Raw genomic sequence first — 25336 nt, 5'->3', positions numbered from 1 at the left:
CTGGAGTAAACAGTGCCTTCAATGCCCTACTCCTGCCCTGGGTGACCTGGGCCAGTTTTGTGCTTAGGGTCGCTCAGCTGCAAAAGGCACCAAGTATTTATTTGTTCATTTGCTTGTTCTGCTTTGTGTTTCTGGAGGGACAGCAAGGCTCCTGGTAAGGAAGTCAGCTTTGGAGTAGAGGATGAGGAAGTCGTCACTACCCAGCCCTGCACATTTGAACCCCCACTCACCACCAGCCCACTCTCAGGTGCTTCTGACACAAGACAGGCACCAACCTGACCTCCAAGCTTCTTTGGAAAGAAATATAGGCAAGTCTTCTTCTATCGTTGAGATTTATTTTTAAGAATCGGGGAAATACATAAAAAAGAAGCTTGAGGCATGCAGAAGAGAGAAGCATTTGGATATGTCACTTAATCCGTCTGCTTCTCAGCTTGCTCATCTGGGAAAGGGGCACATGGAGCTAAGTGCCTCATCAGCTCAGAAGTTCTCTTTGGTGGGGAAAGGGCTGTGAAAAGTGGGTCACAGGCCGGGAGCAATCACCCCACCCCATCTAAGCTGACTGGAGATTCTCACTGGCCCAGAGTAAGACTGCCCTTACTGGGATGGCCTAACAGAGGGTGTCAGCATTTGTCTCTGGCTTCAGTCCTCAACCCAACACACACACACACACACACACACACACACACACACACACACACACACTCTCACACACTTTCTTCTCCCAGGCCTCTTCCAAGGGATGGTTTGCAAATGTGAACAAGGGGATACACACAGTTTTGAGGAACTATCTAGAAAAGTCAACACGCGATTAGGCAGAAGTCTGTGATAAGGCTCCTCCACGGCTTAAGGGAACACTAGGGAGGGACCAGAGCTCCCGCCTGCTTGCCAGCGGTTCCGGTGTTTACTGTGTCCGGGGCTGCGGCGGGACAACACGCGATCAGCCCGCAGCTTGGCTCCATCCCTTGGCTGTCTTGTGCCGCTCCCTACGGCTTTCTCTCCTTCCGTCTGTGTTACTGGCTCTCTCTCCTTTCCTTTCCGGGCACCGCTGTCCCTCTCCACCATGCCCCTGTCTCCTCCTCCTCCTCCTTCTGCTCTCCTCCCTTCGAGGCGAGAGCGCCAGCGAGGCGAGGGCTTGCCCATCGCGGCCAGGCGATGCCTCCAGGTTCCTCGGCGGCGGCTGGAACCCGGAGAAGGAAAAGCATTCATCTCCACCCGGCTCTCCCGGGGTCCAGAGGCCATGAGCGCACCTGAAATCATAGCCTGGCCACAAACTCGCGCCTGTTCTAGCCCCTCCGAGGGGGCCGGCGGGGTCTCCAGAGGCTCCCGCGTGCTAGACTGACTCCCCGAGCACACTTGACCTCGGAGGGGGAATCGGAAAGTGGACTGCACGCGGGGGGCCCCGGAGAGGGGCCACCGTCCAAGAACTAGGCGAAAGCTTCTAGAATTAGGTCGAGAGGCCGAGCCTGGGCGACCTGGAGTCCGCTGGGAAGAAAGGCGCCCTCCCTCGGGGGCTCGCTCGGCCTGAAGCCGCGGACACCGAGGCCGCTGCGCCTGGGTCGCCGCGCCCCGGTCCACGCACTTCCCTGTCTCAAGCTGCGGCTCGCGGGCTGCCACCCACCGCCTCCCACGAACCCCGAGGAGGAAATAGGTGGCGGCCAAACACGACCCGGCAGGGCGGCAGCCTGCAGGAGAGGATACCTTCTTACCCTTTCCTCTGCTCAGGGGACGTGTCCGTCCGTGCCCCCCCCCCCCGCTCCTCCCCGGAGCCAAGCCAGGTGTGAGCAGACTCTGTAGCCCCTGCTGCTGGGAACAAAGTCTGGAGCGACCCCACTGGACTCCGGGAGCTGCGCCTCCCGGGGTGCAGGCAGGCGCGGGAGGGCGGCTCTGGAACTAGATCGCAGCCCAGGGCGCCAGGGGACTCGGGGACCCGCACCTACACACACACACACACACACACACACACACACACACACACACACACACACACACACACACGGGGCCGCGCGCGTCAATCCTGCAGAAGGCTGTGCTTCCCAGATAGATAAAAGAGTGCCGGAAGTGGCCGCTGAACTGCCGGTAGATGAAGTTATCCTCCCTGAGCTTGGAAGCAGTGGCGCCTCGCAGGGCTGTGGGCTCGGCTTCAAACCGATTTGTTTGCGGCTTATACGTGGACTTCTCCCATTAGTTACACGTTTTCGAATTGGCCCTTTCTCGCATAAATTACTCAGAAAAAAATTTTTTAGCAAGCTATCAGACGTTCATTTAAAAACAAAAGACAAGGAAAGATGATGTTTATTTTTCATTTTTAAATAACGCACAGAAGAATACATTTTCAGATATTCACAAGCGAATAACTGCTCAGCAGGAGTCCTTCAGTTTCTTGTTCTTTGCTCCTTGTGCTTTCCACGCCACTAGAATTCTTTCTGAGCTGCAGGAAGCCTTCGATGTTTTTCTTATTCATTAGCTAACTCAATGAAATGTTAAAATATTTAGTTTTGAATAATCAGTACGATTTTTGCCTGAAGGCTTTTCACAAATTATGCCCCTTTATCAAGTCGAACATGGATGCAAACCATAACCAATCTGGCTCATCCAGTTGCTTCAAAGGTAAATGTTTGCAGTTGATGACTGGAGCACGTCTGCTAGACCTCTTCAGCTCCCGTACTGTACCTCCATTACTAGCTTAGAATACAGGACAGAGCTGTGCTCACTTGTGATCCGTTCCTGGAAGAATTTTCTGCTTGTTAGCTTTTGTTGTAGGGACTTAAAAAAAAAGATTAAAAATGGTCAAAGAGAAGCTCATAAAATAATAACTGTTCACAGTTCAGTTGCTTATGCTAAAGTTTAAAAGATGCCACCACCAACACTACCTTTTCTGCAGAAGTGAAATGAAACCATCCTGAGCTCCCCATGCTGTAAGCTTAGAGTCAATGTCACCCCAGGCTCTTCAATGTATCTGCATTTAATATAATACTTTAAAATCACTTTGACATAGTACTCCATCAAAATGGATGTTTAAAGAATGTCATTGAAATATATTTATGCATCAATAAAATATGCTGAAGCTGTCTCCTTTCTCATTATTGTGTTTTCAGTAAAAGTCACCCTAATAACTACTCATATATTCTAGGTTTTATTAAAATGTCATACAGAATTTTAACTTCAGAAAAGCAGACGAACAATGTTAACAGCCCTTGTACAAAGTCTTGTATCTCTTTGACTAAAATCAGTTTGACTTCTCCATATATGTATGTATATATATATATATATATACACACACACACACACACTGTTATTAAGAAAGAAATTTGTTTCTGAATAACAGGATTACTCCTCTCTACTCATTGTGCTTTCTTCAAAAGCTACGCAAATATCAAATAGAAGTCAAAGTTAGATTTATGATCTTTTTTTTCCCACCTCAAAGACTCCACAAAGATGGGCTTTGTATTTTTTAAATCATAACCAAAATGTATACAGTATTTTTAATGCTTATGAGAAGATCAAACAGCCTTTGCAATTTAAAGGCATTCAACTTTGACTTTCACCCACACTTTCTCCCACTTATGCTTTCCCAGTGAAAACACTTTAAATTTCACATTTTCATCCAGAATTGCCCAAAAGGAAACTGCACTGACATTTCTGATTACCAGTTTCATTTCTCCTCTCTCAAAACTTATTTTCTTGATTACGACATAATATCACTTTCCAGATCCCAAGCATTAATTTGTACATCCAAGATTATCCAGGTAGTAGACACATTTAACTTGAATGTCAAGCAACTTCATACTCAAAACCAAGCAACCTCACATTTTCTTTTTCAGAATGCTGAGCCTGTCCCATGACCTTTTCTTTCTGTCCCCCCCAAAGTGACTGTACGTGCATACATACACAGCTGTATTAAATGTTAGCCTAGCACCTTAGTCAAGTGGGTTGAGAAACACCTATATTTAATGTCTTCTCCTCAGTTTGAAAAACATGATTAGACCACAAGACCTGTCCTGTCAGTCGCAGGCCCTGGTCCTCTCTTGTTACCAGCACAAATCACACCCCTACTCTTCTCCCCTTACCCCTCCCCCTCCATTACTAATACTGGAGGAGGGAAGTTTGTCATTTAGGCTGCAGTTTTTCCATTGTCCAGTAGACGGCACAAAAGATCAAGCCTTCAAATGCTAAACAATTCACCGAGGGTGTTTGATTAGGTTTGGAGTGAGTACGAGTGTGTTGTTCTTTTCAACAGCAGCTCAGCCAGTATTGGATCTGTGAAGCGGAGAAGTATCTCAAAACTTAAGACAACTTGCCGAGGTTTTGAAATGCAGTGCTATGAAAAAGTTTTATATATCTGCCCCACCAAATGCAGCTTCTCAAAACACATCCACTGTTATTAATGAGGGGGATGGTATGAGAAATCCATTATTTAAAAGTTATCTTTAAAGAAATTAAATTGAAAAAAATTTACAGCCTAAGCTGTCAAGATTCTATATTCGAATTTTGCATGATGAGTCTATGCTTTTTATTGAAAACATTTAACATGCAACTTAGTCCAACAAATTGATGATTGTGCTTCAACTAGGCATATAAATACACATATATAAAATACAGCAAAGCTGTGGAAGGGATTCTCTGTATGGAGCTTTGTGGGTAGTTTGGGGGGCTTATTGTTAGGACAAGGCCATTAGAAATAACAGTCAAGACTTCGTCTTTTCTAGTACAATGTATGACTTTGGCTAATATTTATATTTTACTAAAAGGGTTCTATTTCTTTCCATTCTGCAGGCACTCCTTATGTCGAAGTTGGGGGAGGGGGTAAAGTGTGGGCTAATAACTCATTTCCCAGTTAATTTTATTAAGAATTTATAGCACTGTTTAGAAAGTTTTAAGACAACCATAAATTTTATTAGGAATATTTTATTAAGTCCTCCATTTAATTAATAAAAGACCTCTATAACTTCTGAAAATGTCAGAGCTAGTAATTATGTTAACCAGTGTAGTTTTTCCCCCTCTAGAGACCAAAGTGTTTTAATGATTTGAAATAGAAAAGTAGTGAGGGGAAGCCCCTCCAAAAAGATTCTTTTATTTCTAAACTTCTGTGTTATCCAGTCAGAATATAGTGAGTTAGGCATTTTCCCTGCAATGGTTGAAGTACCTAAGCTGACCTCTCATCAACTTCTGAACTGGACCAGACATTCTTTGTTTTCTGAAGCAAAATGCAGTAAACAAATCTCCCGGTCCTTATAGCCTGGATTGCTTTGGGGCACTTGATTAACATCCTAGCTAATCCCCTCCTGGTCAACCCCTTTTTGTATCACCTCACCAGGTTTCTCTCTTTAATAGACCTCTAGTTTATTTCACTTTTCTCGAAAAGCCATTCATTAGCTTTGACTTCTTGGTACCTTTCTCATATCACATCCAGGCTCTTATCTCCAACATTCCTCTAGTATCTCTACTAGATTTCAAATCTATTTTCTTTAAACTCCCCTCCCCTTATTTCTGTTTTTTTGAAATGCAAATACTAATGTGGGGAGAGATTTGAAGGATGGATGTTCTTGAAGTGCAAACCCCAATCCCCCACACCACAGGACAACCTAAAAAGCAATCACAACATTTTAACAGACATCTTAAAGTTAGGTGGCAGATGAGAAACCCTTATCATACTGTGAACACAGCTGCCATACTCGATTGATTAATGGGCTTTTGTTTATTCTGGGCTGGCAAATACGCACACATTTTACCTTAAGAGGTGCCTCTTTAATTTTGGAGGGTTTTTTGAGCTGACTCATCAGTGTGAACTTTTGAGACAAAAGCCTGATTCAGGATGTGGGCCTTTCCAAAGACACAATTCCTCATAGGAGAACAGAAAGTTACAAGGGAGCTCCCCCAGACCACTATCCCAACAGCCCAAAGGAGCCCTGCTTGTTTTAAATGCCTCCCTATAGGATGGTGTAAACAATAGAGACCAACGGCTCAGCCTGACTCTTTTTTAGTGTCCGTTCTCCATCTTTGGGAAGATGCTCTGATATATGAAGGGAAAACAGAGAGTGGAAGGCCTGCATCACAAGAGCTGGAGCCAAGTGCCAGAACTCTTTTCCAGGCCAAGTTTTTGCAAAATAAAAGTGCTTTTGCCTATTATCTGAAATAAGTATAGGCTAGGCGCTGTCACAGAACAGACATTAATATCTCCAGTAGTTTACCGGATACCTAGAAGTGTTCCTTCATTTTTTTTCCTTTTAATAGTTGATTAATTACTACCCTGCTAAAGGAGTTTTTTTTTTTTATGGCTACTATATTGCAACTCTAGAGGTCCTCTCTGCAATTTCTCTCAGCAAGCACCAACTGTAATAACTGTTTGCTAATTGTAAAATCCTTATCCAGAATGAGGTTTGGGCAAACAATTTGTACTACTGTAATTACATTGTAAAAGTGTTTTAGTCCCTTGATTGTTCAGAATTAATCATATAAAGGCCTAGAAGGAGTATTAAGTTCAGTTATAAATGGAAAGACACTTTTCAAAACTACTGTGAGTTTAACCTCACAAACCCAAAGTATGACATTCTTTAAGGAAAATCTGTGTGTAGGTAATTTAAAATACGTTTTAAAGTAAAACTGACACATCATGGATAAAGCACACACAATCTGCCCCCTGCTTCGAAGAATATTGGTTGTTTGAAGAGTGACTTACCTGAACCTTCCTTCTTTCACTTCTGCTAGAAAACAAAAGAAAAAAGTCATTGGAAAGTAACAATATATATAACAAATCTTGTTGTCAAAAATGTAATATATATACATACATATATACGTATATATATTGACTTTTTCCAAATTTGAAAACATGGACGCACGTTGAGGTACCTCCAACCCCATTACCTAAGTTTGACCAAGAACCCCTGGGCCACGGTCACCTAAATGTATTTCGCACTAAATTTCTCAGTTAAATTATACTTACATAACCTTCCTCGCAGTTCATTTAAGGACCATAAACGTAGAGGAGCCTGTGTTGGTGTCTGGTTGGACCCCCTCCCGCCCCCCCCGCCCAAGCCGCGCTGATGCCTGGCAGGCCTGCTGGGGAGACAGCGCTCCCACCCCCGGGAGTAGCTGTCGGAAGGCGCTCAGGTGTGGGCCACAGCCCTCAGGAGCTGGGGAAGAGCTCACTGCTGACGGCCCAGCGCAGCCCTCCCCATAATCGGAAAAGAAGTGCGCGGCCTGGCCTAGCCAGCTCGGCTTCGCAAAAATTAAAAATCGCTTTCCTGAGTTCAGAAGGTTCCATCTTGGCCTGAAAAGCTGCTTTCAAGTTCAAACTGCGAGGGGAAGGGGGGGGGCGGGCTCAGAGTTAGGCGTTGGCTCTGGTAATTCACCTGGCTTCCCCAAAGCCCCCCTTGGCTTTGACTCTCAGGCCTGCCTTAACTTCCCAAGAGATGTATCAGGGTAACTGTGTTAGAAAACAGTATACAAGTACGTGGTGGATAAAAGTAAAATATCTTAAAATTTGAGTATTGAAGACAGAAACTAGAAATTAAGAAAGAAGAGACAGGTAAGTACTAAGGGACTCTGGAGATTTTTCTTTTGTAACAGTTGAGCTCATTCAACTCAAAGCTCATCTGAAGGTTTTGGGTGAATGTGTGCCGACCCTTCAGGCACAGAAGGAGCAAGTTCAGGTTGGGGGCGGGGACGTGTGCAGTAGGCTGGGAAGGCTCATCTGCTCAGCTTTCCACGAAGGCTCCACGGCTGGGGTGAACCACCCCGGCGCTAGCTCCTGCGGAGCGCTAGAAGAAGCCATAGGTGTCGCCTAGGGAGGCTACCAGCGCTCGGTGGAGCAATACTGCAGCTCTACGTTTTGAAGATCGCCCAGGTCCCCTGCTCCTCAGAAGCCCACTCAGAAGAAACTTGAGTCCTACTTCGCGGACGGATGCAAATTCTCTTACTTGGCGCCTAAGAGTTGGCTTCAATACATTTGAGAGCTCTCAACCTTTTCCAAACAAACTCCCAGTGAAGGGGGCCCCCTAATCTTTCTCAAAACTCTTCCCACCAACTATCTCCCCTCTGGGGCGAGGGTTTGCTCCACAGCTGGCAGGGTGGGATGGGGGTGGGGACCATGGGATGGGAGCTCAGGCCGGTCGCTTTGAGGGAGTCAGCCTTTTGGCCACCGTCAGGGCGGGAATCGGTACTGGCAGTTTACATTCCCGGCAGATCGAAGCTCCCTGCTGATCGATTATTTGATAATTGATTTTCCCCGCAGCCAATGCGCAGCCTCCTGGGCGGGAGCGCCTTCTGATTGGCCGAGCCCTCCTCCACGGCTGCCTACCGAGATTTGGGTGAGCTCATTTTCCAGTCGACCGCAGGGGGAGTTTTCTGCGAGGTTTTAGCTGGAGGGAGGGGGAGAAAATTCTCTCCAAGCTGAGCGAGCTGCGAGCCCTGCCTGGGATGTGAGCTTTCCAGCTGCTAAGGCTGAGGCTGAGGCGTCTCGGCAGACCAGAGCCAGGCGGGCAGGAAAATAAAGACGAAAATAACCCCACTAAATCCCATAATAAAGGGCACGCTTAAGAGTGGGAGAATAAAAAGAAGGAAAACGGTTAAGCCCAGAGAATAAGTATTTACAGGGAGAAAGTTGAAATCGGTTACTGGCTGGAGACTCAGAGTTGTGGGTACGGGCAGCTTTTGTTTGAAATCTCAGCTTCCGAAGTGGATTTCTTTTGCTATGGTGTTGGGAGTTTTCTCCGAGCAGGGTTGGGAACCGAAAAGCGGTGGGTGGGGATAGAGGTCTGGGGAGGAGAGAGCCGGGTGTCGCCGGGGAAAGAACCGGGGGCGCGGAGCCCCTCCAGGCCCTGGCCAGGCCAAGGCTGAAGAAGCCCCCAGGCGCCTCAAAGACAAAGGCGCCGCGGCCGCAGCCAGAGCCGAGCGCTCCAGCCCCTGCGCGCCTCGCCCGGAGCGGGTTAGGGACTGAGCCTGACTCCCCGCGGCTCTCGGGCTCCGCCCGCCCGTGAGGTCTGGGCTGCTCTGAGCCCGCGTCGGGTTTCGCTTTCCGGCGATCATAAATAGCTTGGTGTTTGTAAACAGGCGCTGGGGGCACATTCCCAGAGCTCAGCTCATTGTTCCCTCCCTTCCTCTCTTCGTGCCGGGCGCCGGGGCTGAGGCTGGAGCTGCCCGGGGCGAGGAGGTGGGGGCGTCCAGACCCAAAGTGACAAAATGCAAGCATTTCCTGTCCTCCGTCCGGGCGTCTACCTCTGACAGCGAAAACCTCTAAACTGGGTCTACAGAAAGCTCGAGCTACCTCCGGCCCTCGTTCTCGGGACTCTTAGCAGAGCCTTTCCCAGCCCACCTCCGGCTCCTCTTCTCCCTCCCGTTTTGACTTTTCTCGTTGGGGTGTCCAGTTCTGAGAATCCAGTACTTGGCGCGTCACCCACCTCCCAAGAAAAAAATACTGGCAGACCCCAATAATTTCGAGGAAAGTCTTGAAGTCTATGCGCGGAGTCCTGTGCAAAATAACTCCCGCTGCTGCCTGGCCCGCGTTTATTCCCAATTTATTTCAAGAGAGTCCGCTTTGGGGAGAGAGTCTGGAGGGGGAGGGAGAGAAAAGAATATGGAAAATAAAGCCGGCGGCCGGGTGCTGCTGCTTGCGTTCGTGTGCGTGTGCTCGGGCTGTGTGGTGTTTGTGCCTGTGCGTGCGATTTAATGGAGCGCCTTTCTGCCTCTCCAGTGCGGACAGAGCTCGCTTCGCGCACCCACCCCTGCGGAGGAGCCTACTTGCTGCAGCCCAATGCATTGTGTAAGACGCGACCTGTTATGGCCACCACTACTTCCGGGTTCTAGCATTCTGGTCGGAATCCACCTCTCCGCCTGTGCAACACACACTTTACACACGCACGGGGACTGCAAGCGGACAGCATCGATCGTGGCTCCTTTAAGACAAACTCAGACAGACATTTTTTTTAACCCTCCTCTAATCTCCCTCCAGTGCAGCAGTTGCAAAGAGGGAGAGAGAGGGAGAGAGAGAAAGAGCGAGAGAAGAGAGAAACTGATTAGGAATTAGGACTGATTCAAGGGAACCGAGCGCTAGGGCTTTGTGCATTTGAATATTAGCATTTGAGGTGTTCTGACCAGAAGAAGACAGAGCGGATGATCATTCATTCACCACGTTGACAACCTCGCCTGTGATTGACAGCTGGAGTGGCAGAAAGCCATGAGATTTGGTAGTTGGGTCTGAGGGGCGCTCTTTTTTTTTTTTTAACTGATTTTTTGGGGAGAGAAGATCTGCTTTTTTTTTTTCTTTTTTCCTTTTTTTCTTTTTGCCCCCGCTGCTGTCTTGGAAACGGAGCGCTTTTATGCTCAGTGACTCGGGCGCTTGGCTTCAGGTCTGGTAGACCGAAGATCTGGGACCAGTAGCTCACACTGCTGGAGACGTTAAGGGATTTTTCGTCGTGCTTTTTTTTTTTTTTTTTTTTTTTAATTTTCAGGGGGAGTTTGCATATTTGTTTCTTTTCACACTGGCCTTAAAGAGGATATATTAGAAGTTGAAGTAGGAAGGGAGCCAGAGAGGCCGATGGCGCAAAGGGTACGTATTAAAAACAATTGTGGAACTCAAATATAAAATTAAATTGAAACGTGGCTGAACGACACTGTTAAAAAGTTTCCTTTTTCCTTTCTCTCATTTTGAATGAGGGTTCTAAAGCCGTGGCCTAAAGAAGAGAGGATTTATTTAATGCATCTGTAGACGTATATATGTTACTTGCAGTTGTTAATTCACATAATCAAGTTTTCTACAGATTCCTAATCAACAGCTATATACATAAAGATATAAACTAGAGCAATCATTTGTTAAAAAGAAATGCTAGGTACAGAATACTATAATTTGAGCATCCAAGGAGCAGAAGTTTGAAGTTATGTTTAAATTAAAATAACCAGCTAGAAACTTCTGATATGTTATTGATTATGGTCCTCTTTAATATCATTTGAAGTATTTAGCTTTTTAAAGCAAATAACTGTCATAATTCATTGTGGTTTTTTTGGTTGGAAAAACATTCATCTTTTAAAAGTAATTTTAGTTTGCATGGATTTTTATGCAAGCCAATACTTTGCAAGTTTTTCTTAGATAAGTCTTGTACTAATTGGATACTAAGCACACAGCTACTCACTTTTAAAATGCAATACTAATTTCCCCAATATTCCTATTTGAATGGAAATGTAGTGAGAGTAAAGTGAGACAATGACAACCCAAATGGGGTAGTTTCTTAAAGAAATGGGGTCTACAAAAAAGCCTTCCTTGCATAATTTGTGTCCTGGCCCTCAAAGCCCTGTTTGCAAAAGAAAGTTACTAGGCTGACACATTTTTCTTTACTCCTTTGGTTCAGGCAAATGTCAGCGTTCTTCCAAACTCTTTTCACACCTCTGGCTTTAGGAGTTGAAAGTGGCAATTCCTTTTTTCTTTGAAAATCATTTCACTCTAGGCACCTTCAAATCTTGGGAAAAGACCTTGCCTGGAATGAAGCAATTTAAAAAACCGAAGTAGCTAAATCTAGCACAAAAAATAATGACAATATGAAAGTAGTTTTTCTGGAGGAGAAAGATGGGGCGTTGTATGTACATTTGCTTTTGAATTTGCTTTAAAACCTAATGAGTAACATTTGCCTCATTGATTTGTAGTCTGGGAGAAAGTTTATAAGTCCTTTTTATTTTTAAAAAAGAATGCTAACTGCTTCAGTTATAGATTTTCTTTAATTTGGGGGTACCCAATTCTGAACTTGGCTGTAAGGTACAGGGAAAACTACCCTTATTTGAGTTTCAGTTATAAGGGGATCAGTTTGTTTTGTATGATTTAGCAGAATTTGTCTTGGAAAGCAAAGAAAATGCAATGTCTTGCTGGACTGCCCAGCCCCACGCTGGCAGGAAAATAAAATGAGAAGCCTGCCTGAATTCACGTGCTTGGGAGAGCTGTTCCCATCGTAACTTTTTTTTTTTTAATTCCCCCTGATGTGAAGGGGCTGTGAAACTAGGCAGGTTTGCTGCACTGTCCTGGCACGTTTTATTATTGTGATTTTCAATTTCCTCCTCCAGAGACATGCACGTTTTACCTTCCGCCCTCTGGGAGAATGCCTCTTTCTTTCCTTCTTTCTTCCTTCCTCCCTTGCCAAAGGATTCTGAATTTCTGAACTAGCTGATAGGGATACAAGTTAGGGCAAGAAGCGTCATCTCAGTGGAGTCTTACTGAGAACCCTAGAAATTTCACTTTAAATTTATTTTTAAAATAGAAGTCTCAACTTTGGAGATGCAAGGCCACCGAAATCCGGGTTGAAGGACCCAGCTGGACTGACCTTACATAAGCTCTGGGAGCCCTGCCTCTCCCGTTTGCCCGCCTGGCCTTCTGAACCTTCTTTCTCTCCTGTTTGTCATGCAGTACGACGACCTACCCCATTACGGGGGCATGGATGGAGTAGGCATCCCCTCCACGATGTATGGGGACCCGCATGCAGCCAGGTCCATGCAGCCGGTCCACCACCTGAACCACGGGCCTCCTCTGCACTCTCATCAGTACCCGCACACGGCTCATACCAACGCCATGGCCCCCAGCATGGGCTCCTCTGTCAATGACGCTTTAAAGAGAGATAAAGATGCCATTTATGGGTAGGTATAATGGGCAGCAGTTAAAGGGTTGAGTTGCGATGCTTTCCCTATTTCCCCGTGCCCTTGGTAACAGGAAAAGTCAGAGCTCTCTGGATTGGAGGTCCAGAGCCGGTGACTATTAATTCACATTTCATGGAAAACTGGGGGAGTCGGCTTGCCGCCCGGCGCTCCCCATCTCCGTTCACACTCTGTGTTTGCTCAGCGCTTGGCTTCGCAGCCGCGGTGGCCGCCGAGGGGTCCCAGCTCGGGAGAAGTTGTCTGAAGGTTCCATATCCCCTTTCAGCCTCCGGTTCAGCGGATCCCAGTCCTCCCTTGCTCCACTTCGCTCCGGAGCGCTGAGGGTTTCAAAACGTAGGCGCCTTTGTGTTGGAACGAAACTTTTAGTTTAAGGGAAAATCTTTTAAGCCACTGATTGTTCTGACTTGCTAAGTTTACTCAGCAACCGTATGCTGCCTCTGCCACTGCACAATACAGCCAAGGGAGGACAGTTGCAGGTCAGGCAAGGGGGAACATGTTTTGCATTTAGGGAGTTTGACCACTGAAGTCAAGGAGAGGGGCTCACACTGAATTGTTACAGACACTAAGAAACTTCTGGTCGTTTTAGCACTTTGTGTTCAAAAGCGAATCCTGCAGGATTTAGCAAGAAGTAAATGCGGGCGCTCTTCGGCCGGAGGCTTTTGGCCGCTGTTTACAGCGGGTTCTGCCCGGCCACCGGATTAGAGCCTGCATTAGTAAAACAAAACAAAACCAAAAAACCCTTTTGAAAGTCACTTGTGCCTACTGTGTGCCCATGAATTTTGGAACCCCTGTTTACTTTGAACCAACTTTTATTTCTATTTATTTCTCCTTTTTAAAATCATGCAACACTGGCCCTCTCTGGTGGGGGAAAAAATCTTTCTGCTTTATTTCCTGGTCCCTTATGCGAGACCCTGGTTTAAATCCCAGAGTTCTATCTACAGCGTTAAGTGTAAATGGGTTAGGCTCTGGGACAGAACATTTGGGGAAGCTTTGAAAAGGACCCCAAACTATTAAATTTCCAGCTGGACTGTGAGAGCTAATGAAAGACTTGAGACACCTCCTTGGGCGTTAGAAGAAGCCCCCCCCACCCCGCCCCCAGACAAGCGACATCTAGGCCCTTCACAATACTACTGCTTTGCCACTCCACAGAGACAAAATGAAAGGATTGACCGCAGGAACATTTGCAGGAACTTTCTTTGGGGGTCGGTGGGGGGCATCTGCGAAGGAGGGGAGGGCTCAGGGAGCCGAGGAGGGGCCGAGGGCAGCGGGGTAGGGGTCGGGAGGTGCAGCCCTGTGACAGTGGGTCCTGCAGTGGGCCAGGTCCTCTCCTCAAGTTAGCCGGGCGCCTCGGGCTTGCGCTGCCGCCTTGGAGGAGCCCACGCGGAGAGCGTTCCCACTGCCTCGGCACAGCTCCTGCCCCTCGCCAGCTCCTGCCCCGCCGGCCCTGGGACCAGGGTTTGCCCTGGTGGGAAACTTAATTCAAAATGGCTGCTGGAACCGCTGGGGTTTGATTCGTAGCAAATGTTGCCAATTTCTCTGGCCAGATATGTTGAACCGATCATCAGATACGGTCCAGGGGCTCAGGGCCTCCGACTTCAGAGCCCCAGGAGAAAGGGGAGGTGAGCAGTCACCTGGGCTGGGGGCTGGAAAGGGGAAAAAGTAGATGACAAAATCAGGGAGGGGTTCTCTGCCTCGAGCTCCGGCTGTTCTCATGGGCGCCTTTTTCACTGATTCCAGACTAACCATTGTGTTGTTTGTGACTGTTGTATTTTCTTGCAGACACCCCCTCTTCCCTCTCTTAGCACTGATTTTTGAGAAATGTGAATTAGCTACTTGTACCCCCCGCGAGCCGGGGGTGGCGGGCGGGGACGTCTGCTCCTCAGAGTCATTCAATGAAGATATAGCCGTGTTCGCCAAACAGGTCAGCAAAATAAATGTTTTTTTTTTTTAAGTAAAAGAAAAAGGGATTCTTCCCCCAACGCACGCACACACATACATACATTCAGCGAGCACATTTCCAAAAGTAGTCACCAAATAGTCTACCCTAAGCCATGTGTGTTGCATGCACCCTGAAATTTCCCTCCTATAGAAGTGTGTTTGCAGATGACTTCACTCACCCACCAGAAGCTGAGGCAGAAAGCTCAGTCTGAAATAAAATCACGCCCTCCACGCCCTATAGCTGCTTTGGTTTGGCCAGCAGAGCAGCGTCCCGAGAAGGGTAGTTGGTGCAGAAGTGAGGCTGAGCCCTGGGCTCGTTCTCGGCTTGGTTCACACTGAAGTGTTTCTGCGTGGGACAGAGCCACCGAGTGCTCCCCCAGTCAGTGTCACAAGGCACGAGCCGAGGAGGGCGACCTGATTTCAAATATTTTCTTTCTTCTTTCTCCCCCCTCCCGCTCCCCTCTCCTTCTCACTTGTAGATTCGCGCAGAAAAACCTCTGTTTTCTTCGAATCCAGAACTGGATAACTTGGTAAGAGTTGACCCCGCTCCTCCCCTCCCCTATCTGTCCCACCCCACCCAGCCCATCCCCAGCCCCTCAGCTTTTCTTCGAGGGCCGTGAGGTTTCTTGACTGGTCTTTCCGTAGCTGCAAGTCAGCTGGGCAGCACACGTTTCGGTCCACGGACCAGTCAGTGGCTGAGGGACAAGATCCCGGGCAAATGAATTCATCTCGAGAGGGCCTGGGCGAGCTGGCGCGGGGAAACGCGAGCTTTTGTTTTTTATGACAGCCGGGTTGCGCGGCTCTAATCAGCCTGGGGATTTATCTCTGGGCCTGTCAGCGTGTATGGGCTTAAACTTTGCGGACTTCCCAGCCTTCAAAGTCTCAACAAGAGAGCAGCGACAGGGAATGAGCCCCTAAGGAACCAGTTTGCCTGAAAGGTGTGCAGAAGACAGCAGGAAGTTTGCATTGTGAAAAGCCACACTTTGGGGGTGTATTTGGAATATTTTCCATTCACTTCTTCCTAGGAAACCTAGAGTCCAGCCCAGTGGCCCTTTGGGATTGGGGTGGGGCCAGTGGGATTGAGAAAGGGAGAGCTGTGGAGGAGGAGAGTGTTTATGACCCCCACTTAGATGCTTTGTTGTTGTTTTAGCTATATTTTCTCTTTAAGAAATATAAACCTCTAGCTGGTACCCAGTCACTGCTATTAAGTTTTAGTGTTATTGCCATAAATCAAAATAACTCTGTTTACTGGGGGAGGGGGTGGGCTGGAGATGCAGGAGCTGTGGTAGCCAATTTTCTGCAGACTAGGAAAGGGGTGCTCATTCTTTTTGTGTCTTTGCAGATGATTCAAGCCATACAAGTATTAAGGTTTCATCTGTTGGAATTAGAGAAGGTAATTTCTTTGGCCTCTTTTCCCCTTACTTCACCCTTACCCCTAAAGACATGAGGGGAGGGTTCAGAATGGCTGAACTTCAGGCTTCTGAGATATTTGCATAAATGTCTTTCTTTCTGGTAATTAGTGTCAAGGCCAATCTTAGCATCCATTTCTCTTCTCAGTTTAATTACAATTTCAGCCACTAAAACCGGGATCACAAACGCCCTAGCCCTGTGTTCATTCTTAATACCTTGAGGGCTTTGTGTAAATAGTTGCAATTGTGTCCTTCCTAGTTGGTGTTTAGAATGCTGTTGTGACTTTGCTTCCCAGGTTAATACCTCTCTGGTCTCTTCTCTTCCTCTTCTTCTTTGAGGAGGGGGAAAAAAAGTTTTGTTTAGTTTTAGTGAGTTTCTGGAAGACAGTTTGAGAGCAGCGGCAGGTCACAGAAGAGGTGGAGGGGGAGGCGGAGGAGTGGGCAAGGAGACCAGAGGAGGTGCTTGGGAGAGGCACATTAAACCTTTTGCAGAGACAAAGCAGGGTTGATAATTGTGGCAATTTCTTGAATCTGTCAATCCTGCATACACTCCACCTTCACACTCAAGAAAGGGTGTGGGATAACGTGATTTTGCTAGCTGTTCTATAAATCTCAGCAATAAAAACTTGATGCATTGTAATTCAAACTAACATTAAATTGCAAGCATGCTGAGGTTTCTTGCGAATTTCTGCGTGTCAGTGATGCCTGGGACCTGGAAGTGAGCACTTCACTTACACCTTAATATTGTCAGTCCTTCTTTTCTTTTAGAAAAAAAATGAATTTGATAAGCTTTTGTGGCTGTAGGCTTTTCATAATATGGGTATTCGCAAGTTGATTTTCTTCTTTTATTTTTTTAAGGGTCCTAAAATATTCTCCTTATGGATAGAAACCCTAATTATTACAAATGTTATAGGGATTGTATTGTCAGGCATATATCCTGGGTCACCATAGTACAGGTCCTTTAGAGATCATACATATGTATATATATTCACCTTTTTCCTTAGACACTTTGGAAAAGGATTTATGATAAAGTAACAAGATGAAATTAAATAGTTTACCTTAAATGTCACCCCCACAGGTCACCTCTCTAATGGCCACAGCCCCAGGAGCAGATGAATTTAACACGGGTGTTGAATATGTTGTAGCCTGTGAATCATCTTGTCACTGTCAATTTTCTGGGATATCTCTATTTTGCAAGAAAAGAAAGTTATTCCTAATTCTGGATGCATCTGGGGGTCTCTGGAGGACAATTGCCCTGTGTTTCCCCTATTTGGAAGTTTGGATCTCACAAGGGGGGTGGATTGCACTTGTCAATGTCATTTATGCACTCCTGATTATATTTCCATTTTTTTATTTCTGTCATAATGTAGGTACACGAATTATGTGACAATTTCTGCCACCGGTATATTAGCTGTTTGAAAGGGAAAATGCCTATCGATTTGGTGATAGACGATAGAGAAGGAGGATCAAAATCAGACAGTGAAGATATAACAAGATCAGCAAATCTAACTGACCAGGTATGCGCTTTTCAATTTCAACATCCCTGGCACACACACACAAAAAATCTGTATGCATATTGCTTGCTGGGTCACTACCACCTCCTTTTATTATTTGCATATGATTAAGTCCCTTTTAGATACATTTCCATCGAAATGAAAATTTTTGAATAATGTGGCTATTATTGCTTCATTAAGGCTGGCTCTGGGATTCGACCTGGAGAGATGAGCTTGTAAAAGCTTTGCCTGCAAACTTGACCTGTTTCTTGTCGCTTTTAATTTTTGTCTTTATTTTATTTACCCTCTATAATAATGGGAGTGTTAACTGCCAGTGACCGCCTGTGATTGTACGGCTTTGTTCGTGAGCATTTTCCTCCTTCTATCTTGAAGAAAGGAAAAGTGTAGGGTCTGCTTATTTCTTATTTTATGAGGAATAAATCAAAGATAGGTGGTCTAAGAGAGACAGTGAGGGTTTGAAATCTAGCAAATGCTGGCTATTTTCTCCCTGTCTATATGGTTCATTAGCCTGTCTTGTCAGTTTTCCTCGGCCGAACGCTTCTAGACCTCACTGAACATTGCTTTGTGTGGTGTTCACTGCAAGCTCGCCCATTTTATTGTACTTAATAGAAAAAATAAGACCAGGCCGAGGTTAGAAAAACAGATAAATATGGACTTTTCCCCTCCTCCTTTCTACTCATCCTCCAGCTGGTAGGTGCTCTGGGCCCGCTGGGCTGGCAGCTTTCGGAAGTGTTAGCCTGTGGGACACCCTGGCAGCTGGGTGTGGAGGGTGGGGCTCCCACTGCTGCCTTTGCTCTCTACTTCTAACCTTTGCTTGCTGTGCCCCCTCCTCTGGCTTCCATGCTCCAGGCCCTTTTGCTGCTGCGTTGCTAAGTGGGAAGGACTTTTATTTGGAATTGCTGTGGGGAGGAGGGTGCTTCTTGCCCTCTGTCACCCTGACACCACCGTTTGCTCCTCGTTTCTCTATTTCTCTTGCACTATCTCTAGATTGGTCCAAATGAGTTGCAAAAATTCGATGAAAGTGAAAATGTGAGGAGTGAGTGAAATGAAACAGGGCCCAGGACAGCTTTGTTATGAATTTTTACAAGGAGCCTAGAGATTTGGGTAACTGCCTCTTCTGCCTCCCTCTTCATATAAGTGAAGGCATATTCATATTTCGCTCTCGGACTTGGCATGTGAGTCCCTTCTTGGGGGACAAGATCAGGCTGTCTCTGTTAAGCCAAAGGCCAGGGACTGGGACAGTTTTCCTTTGCAAGCTCTGCCCTGATCACTATCGGCTGGCTGCTGTCTTGGTTGGATAGCTTAGCCAGTTGCCTTGTCCTCTTTGTCATCTTAAGGTGTCTCTCTCAACATTATGCCCTTAAAATAAATGCCCAGCTTGAATTTCTCTGGGCCATCCTATGACCCAGGCTGAATTCCTCCTTGTCCATGAGGAGTGAGGCAGAGCTTAAAAGCACTAGCTGGATCCTCACCACTGTTTGGTGAGTTGGAAACTTTTGGTAGTGTAGACGCTGCATGGAACGGGCAGTTTATGCAGTCCCGGGCGGCTGGGTCCAGGTGGGAAATAGAAGTGGCTCTCTGCCTTGGTCCTGCAGGCTTCGAGGGCTCCTGGGCTTCCCCAGCCTTTCCATTGGCGACCCCTTGCCTGAGAGCTGTTAAATGCAGATTCCTCAAAGGAACCCTCGGGTAGCTGATGTTGAATAAAAATTGTAATCCAACAAGCCTAACTAGAAAATGGGATTCTAAAAGCTCCGAAGTGCTGGGTACATAAAGCTATTTGAGCAAATTACAAGAATCGCTTAGGGGCATGAATGAAATCAACACTTTAATTGCCTCAAAAATGAAGATTTATACCCCATTTTCTCAACGAATCATTATTTTATCAAAGTCAAAGATAAAGAACCCAAGTTATGGGATTTATTGGAGGGGGTTACAAAGTTGATGCAACATCGTTGAGTTATCCCTCTGTTCCTTGCGTAAACTTTCCTTACCCAGTCACCTCAATTTGAGATATGCAAAGATTGGTGTGCAATTGTATTGGGTAAAAATTTCAATTTCATTCTCTTCGACCTATGAGAGCCATACATCCGGTCCCCGCTGTGTGAGTGTCGGCTTCTTAGCTTTGGCTGGGTTCGCGGTGGTGTTAGCCTATGCTCCATGGGCTCGCTTGTGTGACCCCTTGGGCTTACCCAGGCCTCGGTTGGTCCGACAGTAGCAAACCCAAGTTTGTTTTTTTCTGTTTTCCTGTTCTTAGGAGTTAGGAGCTAGTGGGTCTGGGTTGGCTCTGGAGAGGGTAACGCGGAGTGCGGGGTTTCCTTGGTCCTAGGCCTTGCTCACGCGCGGCTGAGCTCCCCACTGTTGGGGAGGTGGCCAGACAGAGAAGGGTCGAGGCGCCAGGGCCGCTTGAGCCGGGGTCGGGTCTCCAGGCCCCGAAACCCTGGAGCGGCGCCCTGTGGCCAGACCGACAGATGGCTCCCTACCAGTCTGCGAAGGCAGCCCCGCCAGTTTGAACCTGGCAGAGCGCGCCCCGGGACTGGGTGCTTCGGTGTACTGTGAACGCTGGGCCTCGTTAGCTCATTAGCCCCTGTCTCTAGGGCCCACTGGCGGCGAGGTTTATTTTATTTTACTTTTTGTCCTCGGAGGACACAAAGGCTGCCACCTGCCCCGGGATCTGGGATCCACGACTCGGATGCCAGTCGGTTTCCCGGAGGGCTAAATCGGTGGAAATCCACTTGGCCGTGTAGTGTTGTTGGTTTGATTTTGTATGTGTGTGTATCAGATTAATACACCAGTAGAAACTGTAACCCTATTCGTCCTCACCCCTTGATCTCTTTCTGTGCCTCGCCACCCTCCAGTCTTGGAGGGGGGTGGGGCTTAGGGTCCCAGGGCCTGAGAGCCACCTTGGGCAGTCGCGGGCCTCCTGGGCGCCCTCTCCCGTCCGCCGAGCTCCAGGCTCTGCACTCTCTCCACGGTCAGGTGCCAGAGGCCGGCGCCAGAACTTGCCTACCTCGGTGGAGGTGCAGGGCACGGCTCGACCCTACAGTGGTCCTAGACGTTGAGGACACGGTGTGGTATGGTTGGCAGGCTTCGAGAATGCGTGTGGGAGGGGGAGGCAGGGCGCGTGACTGGGGGGCCTACAGTGGAAATAAGGGCGCCAAGAGGGTGTAGGCAAAGGAACCAGAGCCTGGCCACCCAGATGCTAGACGGAAGGCATTCCAGGACCCAGGCCGGAAGGCCGCCTTCCTTCCCAAGATTCTTGCTTTCCATACATCTAAGCATTTTCAACTCCGAGAAGAGAAGCGGTAGGGAGAGAGTGGAGAGAGGAACAAAGTGTGGAGAGAGTCCCCAAGGTCGCCTCCCGGCGTGGCCACGCTGTCTATAGCAAGTAGAGATGAACTGGGCTTGTGATCGGGCATCAGCAGCCGCCTTGATCCTGCCCACAAGGAGATGGAAGCGGAGAAATGGTCCCTTTGGATTACAGTTTTTATTCAACCACCGCTCTCCGGGGCGTCCTCGTCTGAATCTGCATTTACCAGCTCCTGGGAGAGGGCTGAGGACCGTGCAAGGCGCCCGCCGCCTTGTTGCATGCTAATCCAGATTTGTGTCTGGTGTCTGAGGAGAAGTAACGTGGCGCGGAGATGGGAGGAAAGTCAAGCTGGCCAGGCAGGTCAAATGCCAAGTGCTGGCAGGTTCCTGGGAGTGAGGGTAAGGGGAGGCGAGGGGAGAGGACGGCCTTTAGGCCTCTGGGATGTGCGGCCTGGGGCGCCTGGGGCACCTGGGACTGACTTGGACCCGTGCACTTCGGTTCCTAAGTGACCCTGGGAACTTTCGTGGGGGTTGTTTTATTTCAAAAGTTCGGAATGTTGTTTCTAAAGCATACTTTGGATTACAATTCGTAAAACTAAAGTAGGACTTGACTAACAAAACAAAATACCACTCCTCTCTCTCCAAAATGGTAAGGCTGCAATGCATCCTAGGGAGACTTAAGTTTTCCCCTGGGGGAGGTGTCAGGTGAGGGACTGTACTGGGAGGGTAAGGGACAACTAATGTCCATGGATTGAATCTGCTGCTTTAGAAAAAAATACATATGGGGACAGTGGGGATTTACTAATATTAGAAATGCCTGCAATTCATTTTCATTTGATTAAAAAAAAAAACAAACTCCTGAACATAAAAAGCAGGAAGCAGGGAAATCTTCCCTTTGTCAGGTAGTTCTCTTCTAAATGCTTATATTTGGATACATCTTATTTAAATTGTAAATGCTTCAGAGGGTCCCACATAATGACTCAATCCTGGAACCTCTCAGAACTGGAATCTTTCTATTACAGGCTGTTCTTATTTAGCTTTGCAAGTGCTGGGGTCTCTGCATCATCTAACTCTACTTTTTTTTTTTTTTTGGTACCGGGGATCGAACTCAGGACCTTGCGCTTGCGAGGCAGGCAGCGGAACCACTGAGCTAAATCCCTGGCCCTCTAACTCTACTTTTGATTGTTGTTGTGAGTCTTGTGGTGTATTCTTAATTCCTTTTTTTTTTTTGGAAATATGTCAAAGGGAAATTATGGCAAGATTCTATTTAATGATTAAATAATAAGGTGTTGACTGCTTGTCACTACACTAGCTAATTGGGATGTTCATTCTAGTCCCTTTGTTGCTTAGTATCCTTTGAATTAAAAGTTACTTTTACACCAGGTGTGTTTTATTTGTTACTTTCCAGTTGGCTTTTGGTGTGTACGTGTGAATTTCAGAGCAAGAATGTATTAATTCTTGGGCCAGGGAATTCCTGGGCCAGGGATTTAGCTCAGTGGTTCTGCCACCTGCCTTGCAAGCACAAGGACCCGAATACGATCCCTGGTACCAAAAAAAAAAAAAAAAAAAAAAAGAGAATATATTAATTCTTAATGGGGCACTTAAAAACATTTTTTTAAAGGAATAAGGAAAAAAGTACAAAGTTTATCCAGATAATTGAGATCAATTACTGTACATTGTTAAATGTCACCAGGACTAAATGCTAAAACTATGATTATTCTTTTCAAGTCCTTCTTTCTCATTCTACCTCTTTTTCCTTCTCTCCTTTCTTTCCTCATCCCCTCTCTCTTTCTCTCTCAGTGGAAGTCCCCAGTGCAAGTTCCATGGTGAATGAAAGCAATGATACTAATGGTACTTTGTACAAAGTAAAGCCCCTTAACAGTAACTATTGTTCAGTGAATTAACCAGCTCTGTGGCAACAGGTCACTCAAATAGCAATGCTTCTCTCACCAGAATGACTCCATTGCTTACCATTCAGAAGTAAATAGAGTAGTTATTATAACTATTATAATTGTATTATAATTATTGGTCCTAACTTGGAGAATTATATTAGAAAATATAGAGAAGGTTAAATAATAAAAAAGGAAGAGAAGAAGGAGGAAGGAAAAAAGGATTAAAATGTGGGTCCTATTTTCAAAAAAGCAACTGATATATCATCCTATAATTGCCCAACTTAAAAATAAACAAATTTTAAATCATTATGTTTTCAAACATTCATATGTTTAAGTTTTAAAATGTTTGTCATAGTCCGAAAGATTTAAAACACAGCTGTTGCTGGGTGATGGAAGGAAAATTATACACTAAAACTACATACTCTTAAAACACAAAAGTTATGTGCAGTCCCACAGTAGAAACATGTTTATTGGAGCCGAGCAGATAGGTGAAAGTATTAGCATAGAGCTTACTGTTATAAAGCCAGCTTACCTTCCCTTGCAGGGCAGAGTTGGAGAAGCTGTGAAGAATGGATAACAAATAATATTCAGACACTTGTCATAAATGAAAATATTGTCACCATGAATTCAAATGAAGTATTTTCATATTGGTAATGTTATGCTTTCTGTAGCAACAATTTTTCTTACAAAATATAAATATGTCAAAGAAATGTGAAATTCTACAGTTATTTATGTTTTCGTTTATTTTCTGGTGCTGGTGATCCAACCCAGGGGCTGTGCATGGGAGGCAAGCTATCTAGCACTGAGCTACATCTTCAGCCCTAAAAGTTTTGTTTTTGTTTTTGTTTTTTTTTTTGGTACCGGAGATTGAACTCAGGACCTTGCGCTTGTGAGACAGGTGGTGGCACCACTGAACTAAATCCCTGGCCCCAGCCCTAAAAGTTTGAATAAGTGATCATTTAATCACGAACCAGAACCAGAACCTAAGTATGTACACAGAAACTTTTAAAGAAAAGTTGGTGTACAGCCAAAATCCTATAGGGCCTAGCCGGGAAAGGATAAAAAAATGACATGAAATAAGACTTCCTGTAAGAAGGACTATAATTCAGCATTATTTGACTCCACTGTCAGGAAAATAGTTGAAGGATAGTAAACCGATATGGTTCTCAGTCATTTTTGTTACACAGTCTTAAATATTTGCAACTGTAGCATTTTACGTGGGTTTTTTTGGATTATGTAGCTGTCATATTTGTATCAAAGTAGTACTTGAATTTGTGCCATACTTAACACTTTTGCTGTTTCTCCTGAGCATAAATTAATATTTTAAAAATTAAATAAAAAATGATGGGAAAGTGCTCTTTCACAAATAAAGAAATAAAAAAAAATCATGTGATACAGCTTATCTGACAGTTGAAAAGTTTTCAAACTCCTGAGTAAAAGAACACTGCTATAAATCATATGGGGCTTGCTGTTCTTACTCAGCAAAAAACATCAAGATAATAATACTTGTTTTAAAAGTTAGGGTCTCAGGGCTAGGGATGTTGCTCAATGGTACAACCCTTGCATAGCATGTGTGAGACCCTGGTTGGATTCCCAGCTCCACACAAATAAATGAAATAAAATACATAGTATACGATTAGTTTCCAAACTTAACTTTTTTCTTTGTTTTTTTTTGTTGTTGTTGTTCTGAGAATCAAACTTGGGACCTTGCGCTTGCGAGGCAGGCTGCGGCACCACTGAGCTAAATCCCCTGCCCAAAAACTTAACTTTTAATAATAATTCCAGAATTCACCTTTGGGGATTCAGTAAAAATTTGGATGCTCTATCTTTAATATTTATGAATGAAACTTGTATATATATTATCAATTTAGGAAAATTCTAGCAGATGTGTGTGTGTTTCTAGTATAAAAGATAAAAGAACATATTTACTGTATCCTTTATTTAAAATGCCATGACTTCTGTATTATGGGGTTTAGGAAAGGTATTTGGAGTCTTAGCCTCTCTGGGAAATATACCTATATAGGACAATTGCTGGATTCCCTATATTTACAAATTTGACATTTTAATAAATAGTATAAAGGTTATCATATGAAATGAGTGAGAATGTATTCATTTTAAATATTTGTTACTACAATCTGATTTCAATCAATTTAATGCATTCAAGTGCACAGAATTAAAGCAGTTGGCAACACTTCATTAGGCTTTAGTTTCTTAATCTAGAAAATTCATTCTTGTTAAAGGGAATTCAAGAGTGTAAATCTTTTGAAATTATTCTATATCTTGACTTTCTTGTTCAGAATTCCTAAAATTGACTAAAACATACCACAAAGAGTTTATTCTCTAGTGAAGATAAACTTATATATACATTTATAGAATTATATACCTGTTGTTTATTGATGTCATAAGTAGTTACAATCAAATATAAATTATGACCAGAACTATGTCATTAACTGTTAAGATATACATACCACTACATATAACTAAAATAACTGAGGATAAATGAGTTGTGAAAATAAAGTTTACATTTCTTATAATTCTCAAAAATACATTTCAACAATTAATTCTTCCTTTAATATTTAATAACTTCATTCACAATAAGATTTATATTCATGGGGGCCAGGGATTTAGCTCAGTGGTTCCGCCGCCTGCC

General features: G+C 45.4%; 2 protein-coding genes across 13 annotated transcripts in view; one reads left to right on the top strand and one right to left on the bottom strand.

Annotated features, from left to right (window-relative positions):
- Positions 1-2274: 2274 nt before the first annotated feature.
- LOC106009830 (uncharacterized) lies at positions 2275-9646 on the bottom strand. Of its 10 annotated transcripts, XM_087216290.1 has the most exons (5): positions 7917-9646; positions 6941-7292; positions 6677-6698; positions 2871-2956; positions 2275-2763 (listed from the first exon to the last, which is right to left on the bottom strand). In XM_087216290.1, the coding sequence occupies exon 1, from the start codon at positions 9185-9187 to the stop codon at positions 8507-8509; it is 681 nt and encodes a 226-aa protein (XP_087072416.1). In that variant the 5' UTR covers positions 9188-9646; the 3' UTR covers positions 2275-2763; positions 2871-2956; positions 6677-6698; positions 6941-7292; positions 7917-8506. The 10 variants fall into 10 exon arrangements, with proteins under 10 accessions (XP_087072416.1, XP_087072412.1, XP_087072409.1 ...); XM_087216286.1 differs by having other exon boundaries at positions 2275-2956; positions 6677-6701; XM_087216283.1 differs by lacking the exon at positions 2871-2956 and having other exon boundaries at positions 6677-6701.
- Positions 9647-9802: 156 nt separating this feature from the next.
- The window catches only part of Meis1 (Meis homeobox 1), a 136614-nt gene continuing 121080 nt past the window's right edge, over positions 9803-25336 (top strand). Inside the window, exons 1-6 of one of the 3 annotated variants that reach the window (XM_004849949.4) lie at positions 9803-10543; positions 12383-12609; positions 14407-14548; positions 15045-15095; positions 15908-15958; positions 17345-17491. In XM_004849949.4, coding sequence (XP_004850006.1) covers positions 10532-10543; positions 12383-12609; positions 14407-14548; positions 15045-15095; positions 15908-15958; positions 17345-17491 — 630 coding nt within the window. In that variant the 5' untranslated portion in view covers positions 9803-10531. Of the gene's footprint in view, positions 10544-12382; positions 12610-13915; positions 14247-14406; positions 14549-15044; positions 15096-15907; positions 15959-17344; positions 17492-25336 lie in introns of those variants that run through there. The other 2 variants (XM_004849953.3, XM_021262531.2) reach the window with 2 other exon arrangements.

This window comes from Heterocephalus glaber, unplaced genomic scaffold (assembly GCF_053883595.1).
Source record: "Heterocephalus glaber isolate CG9 unplaced genomic scaffold, H.glaber_assembly_v1.0 deba00001457, whole genome shotgun sequence".
Taxonomy (NCBI): domain Eukaryota; kingdom Metazoa; phylum Chordata; class Mammalia; order Rodentia; family Bathyergidae; genus Heterocephalus; species Heterocephalus glaber.
The sequence above is the reverse complement of the archived record's forward strand: the minus strand, read 5'-3'. Positions and strand labels throughout refer to the sequence as shown.

What these genes read in the sequence shown, in the direction of transcription:
- LOC106009830 (XM_087216286.1), bottom strand. Translation starts at nt 9,187, where the DNA reads ATGCTTGCATTTTGTCACTTTGGGTCTGGACGCCCCCACCTCCTCGCC.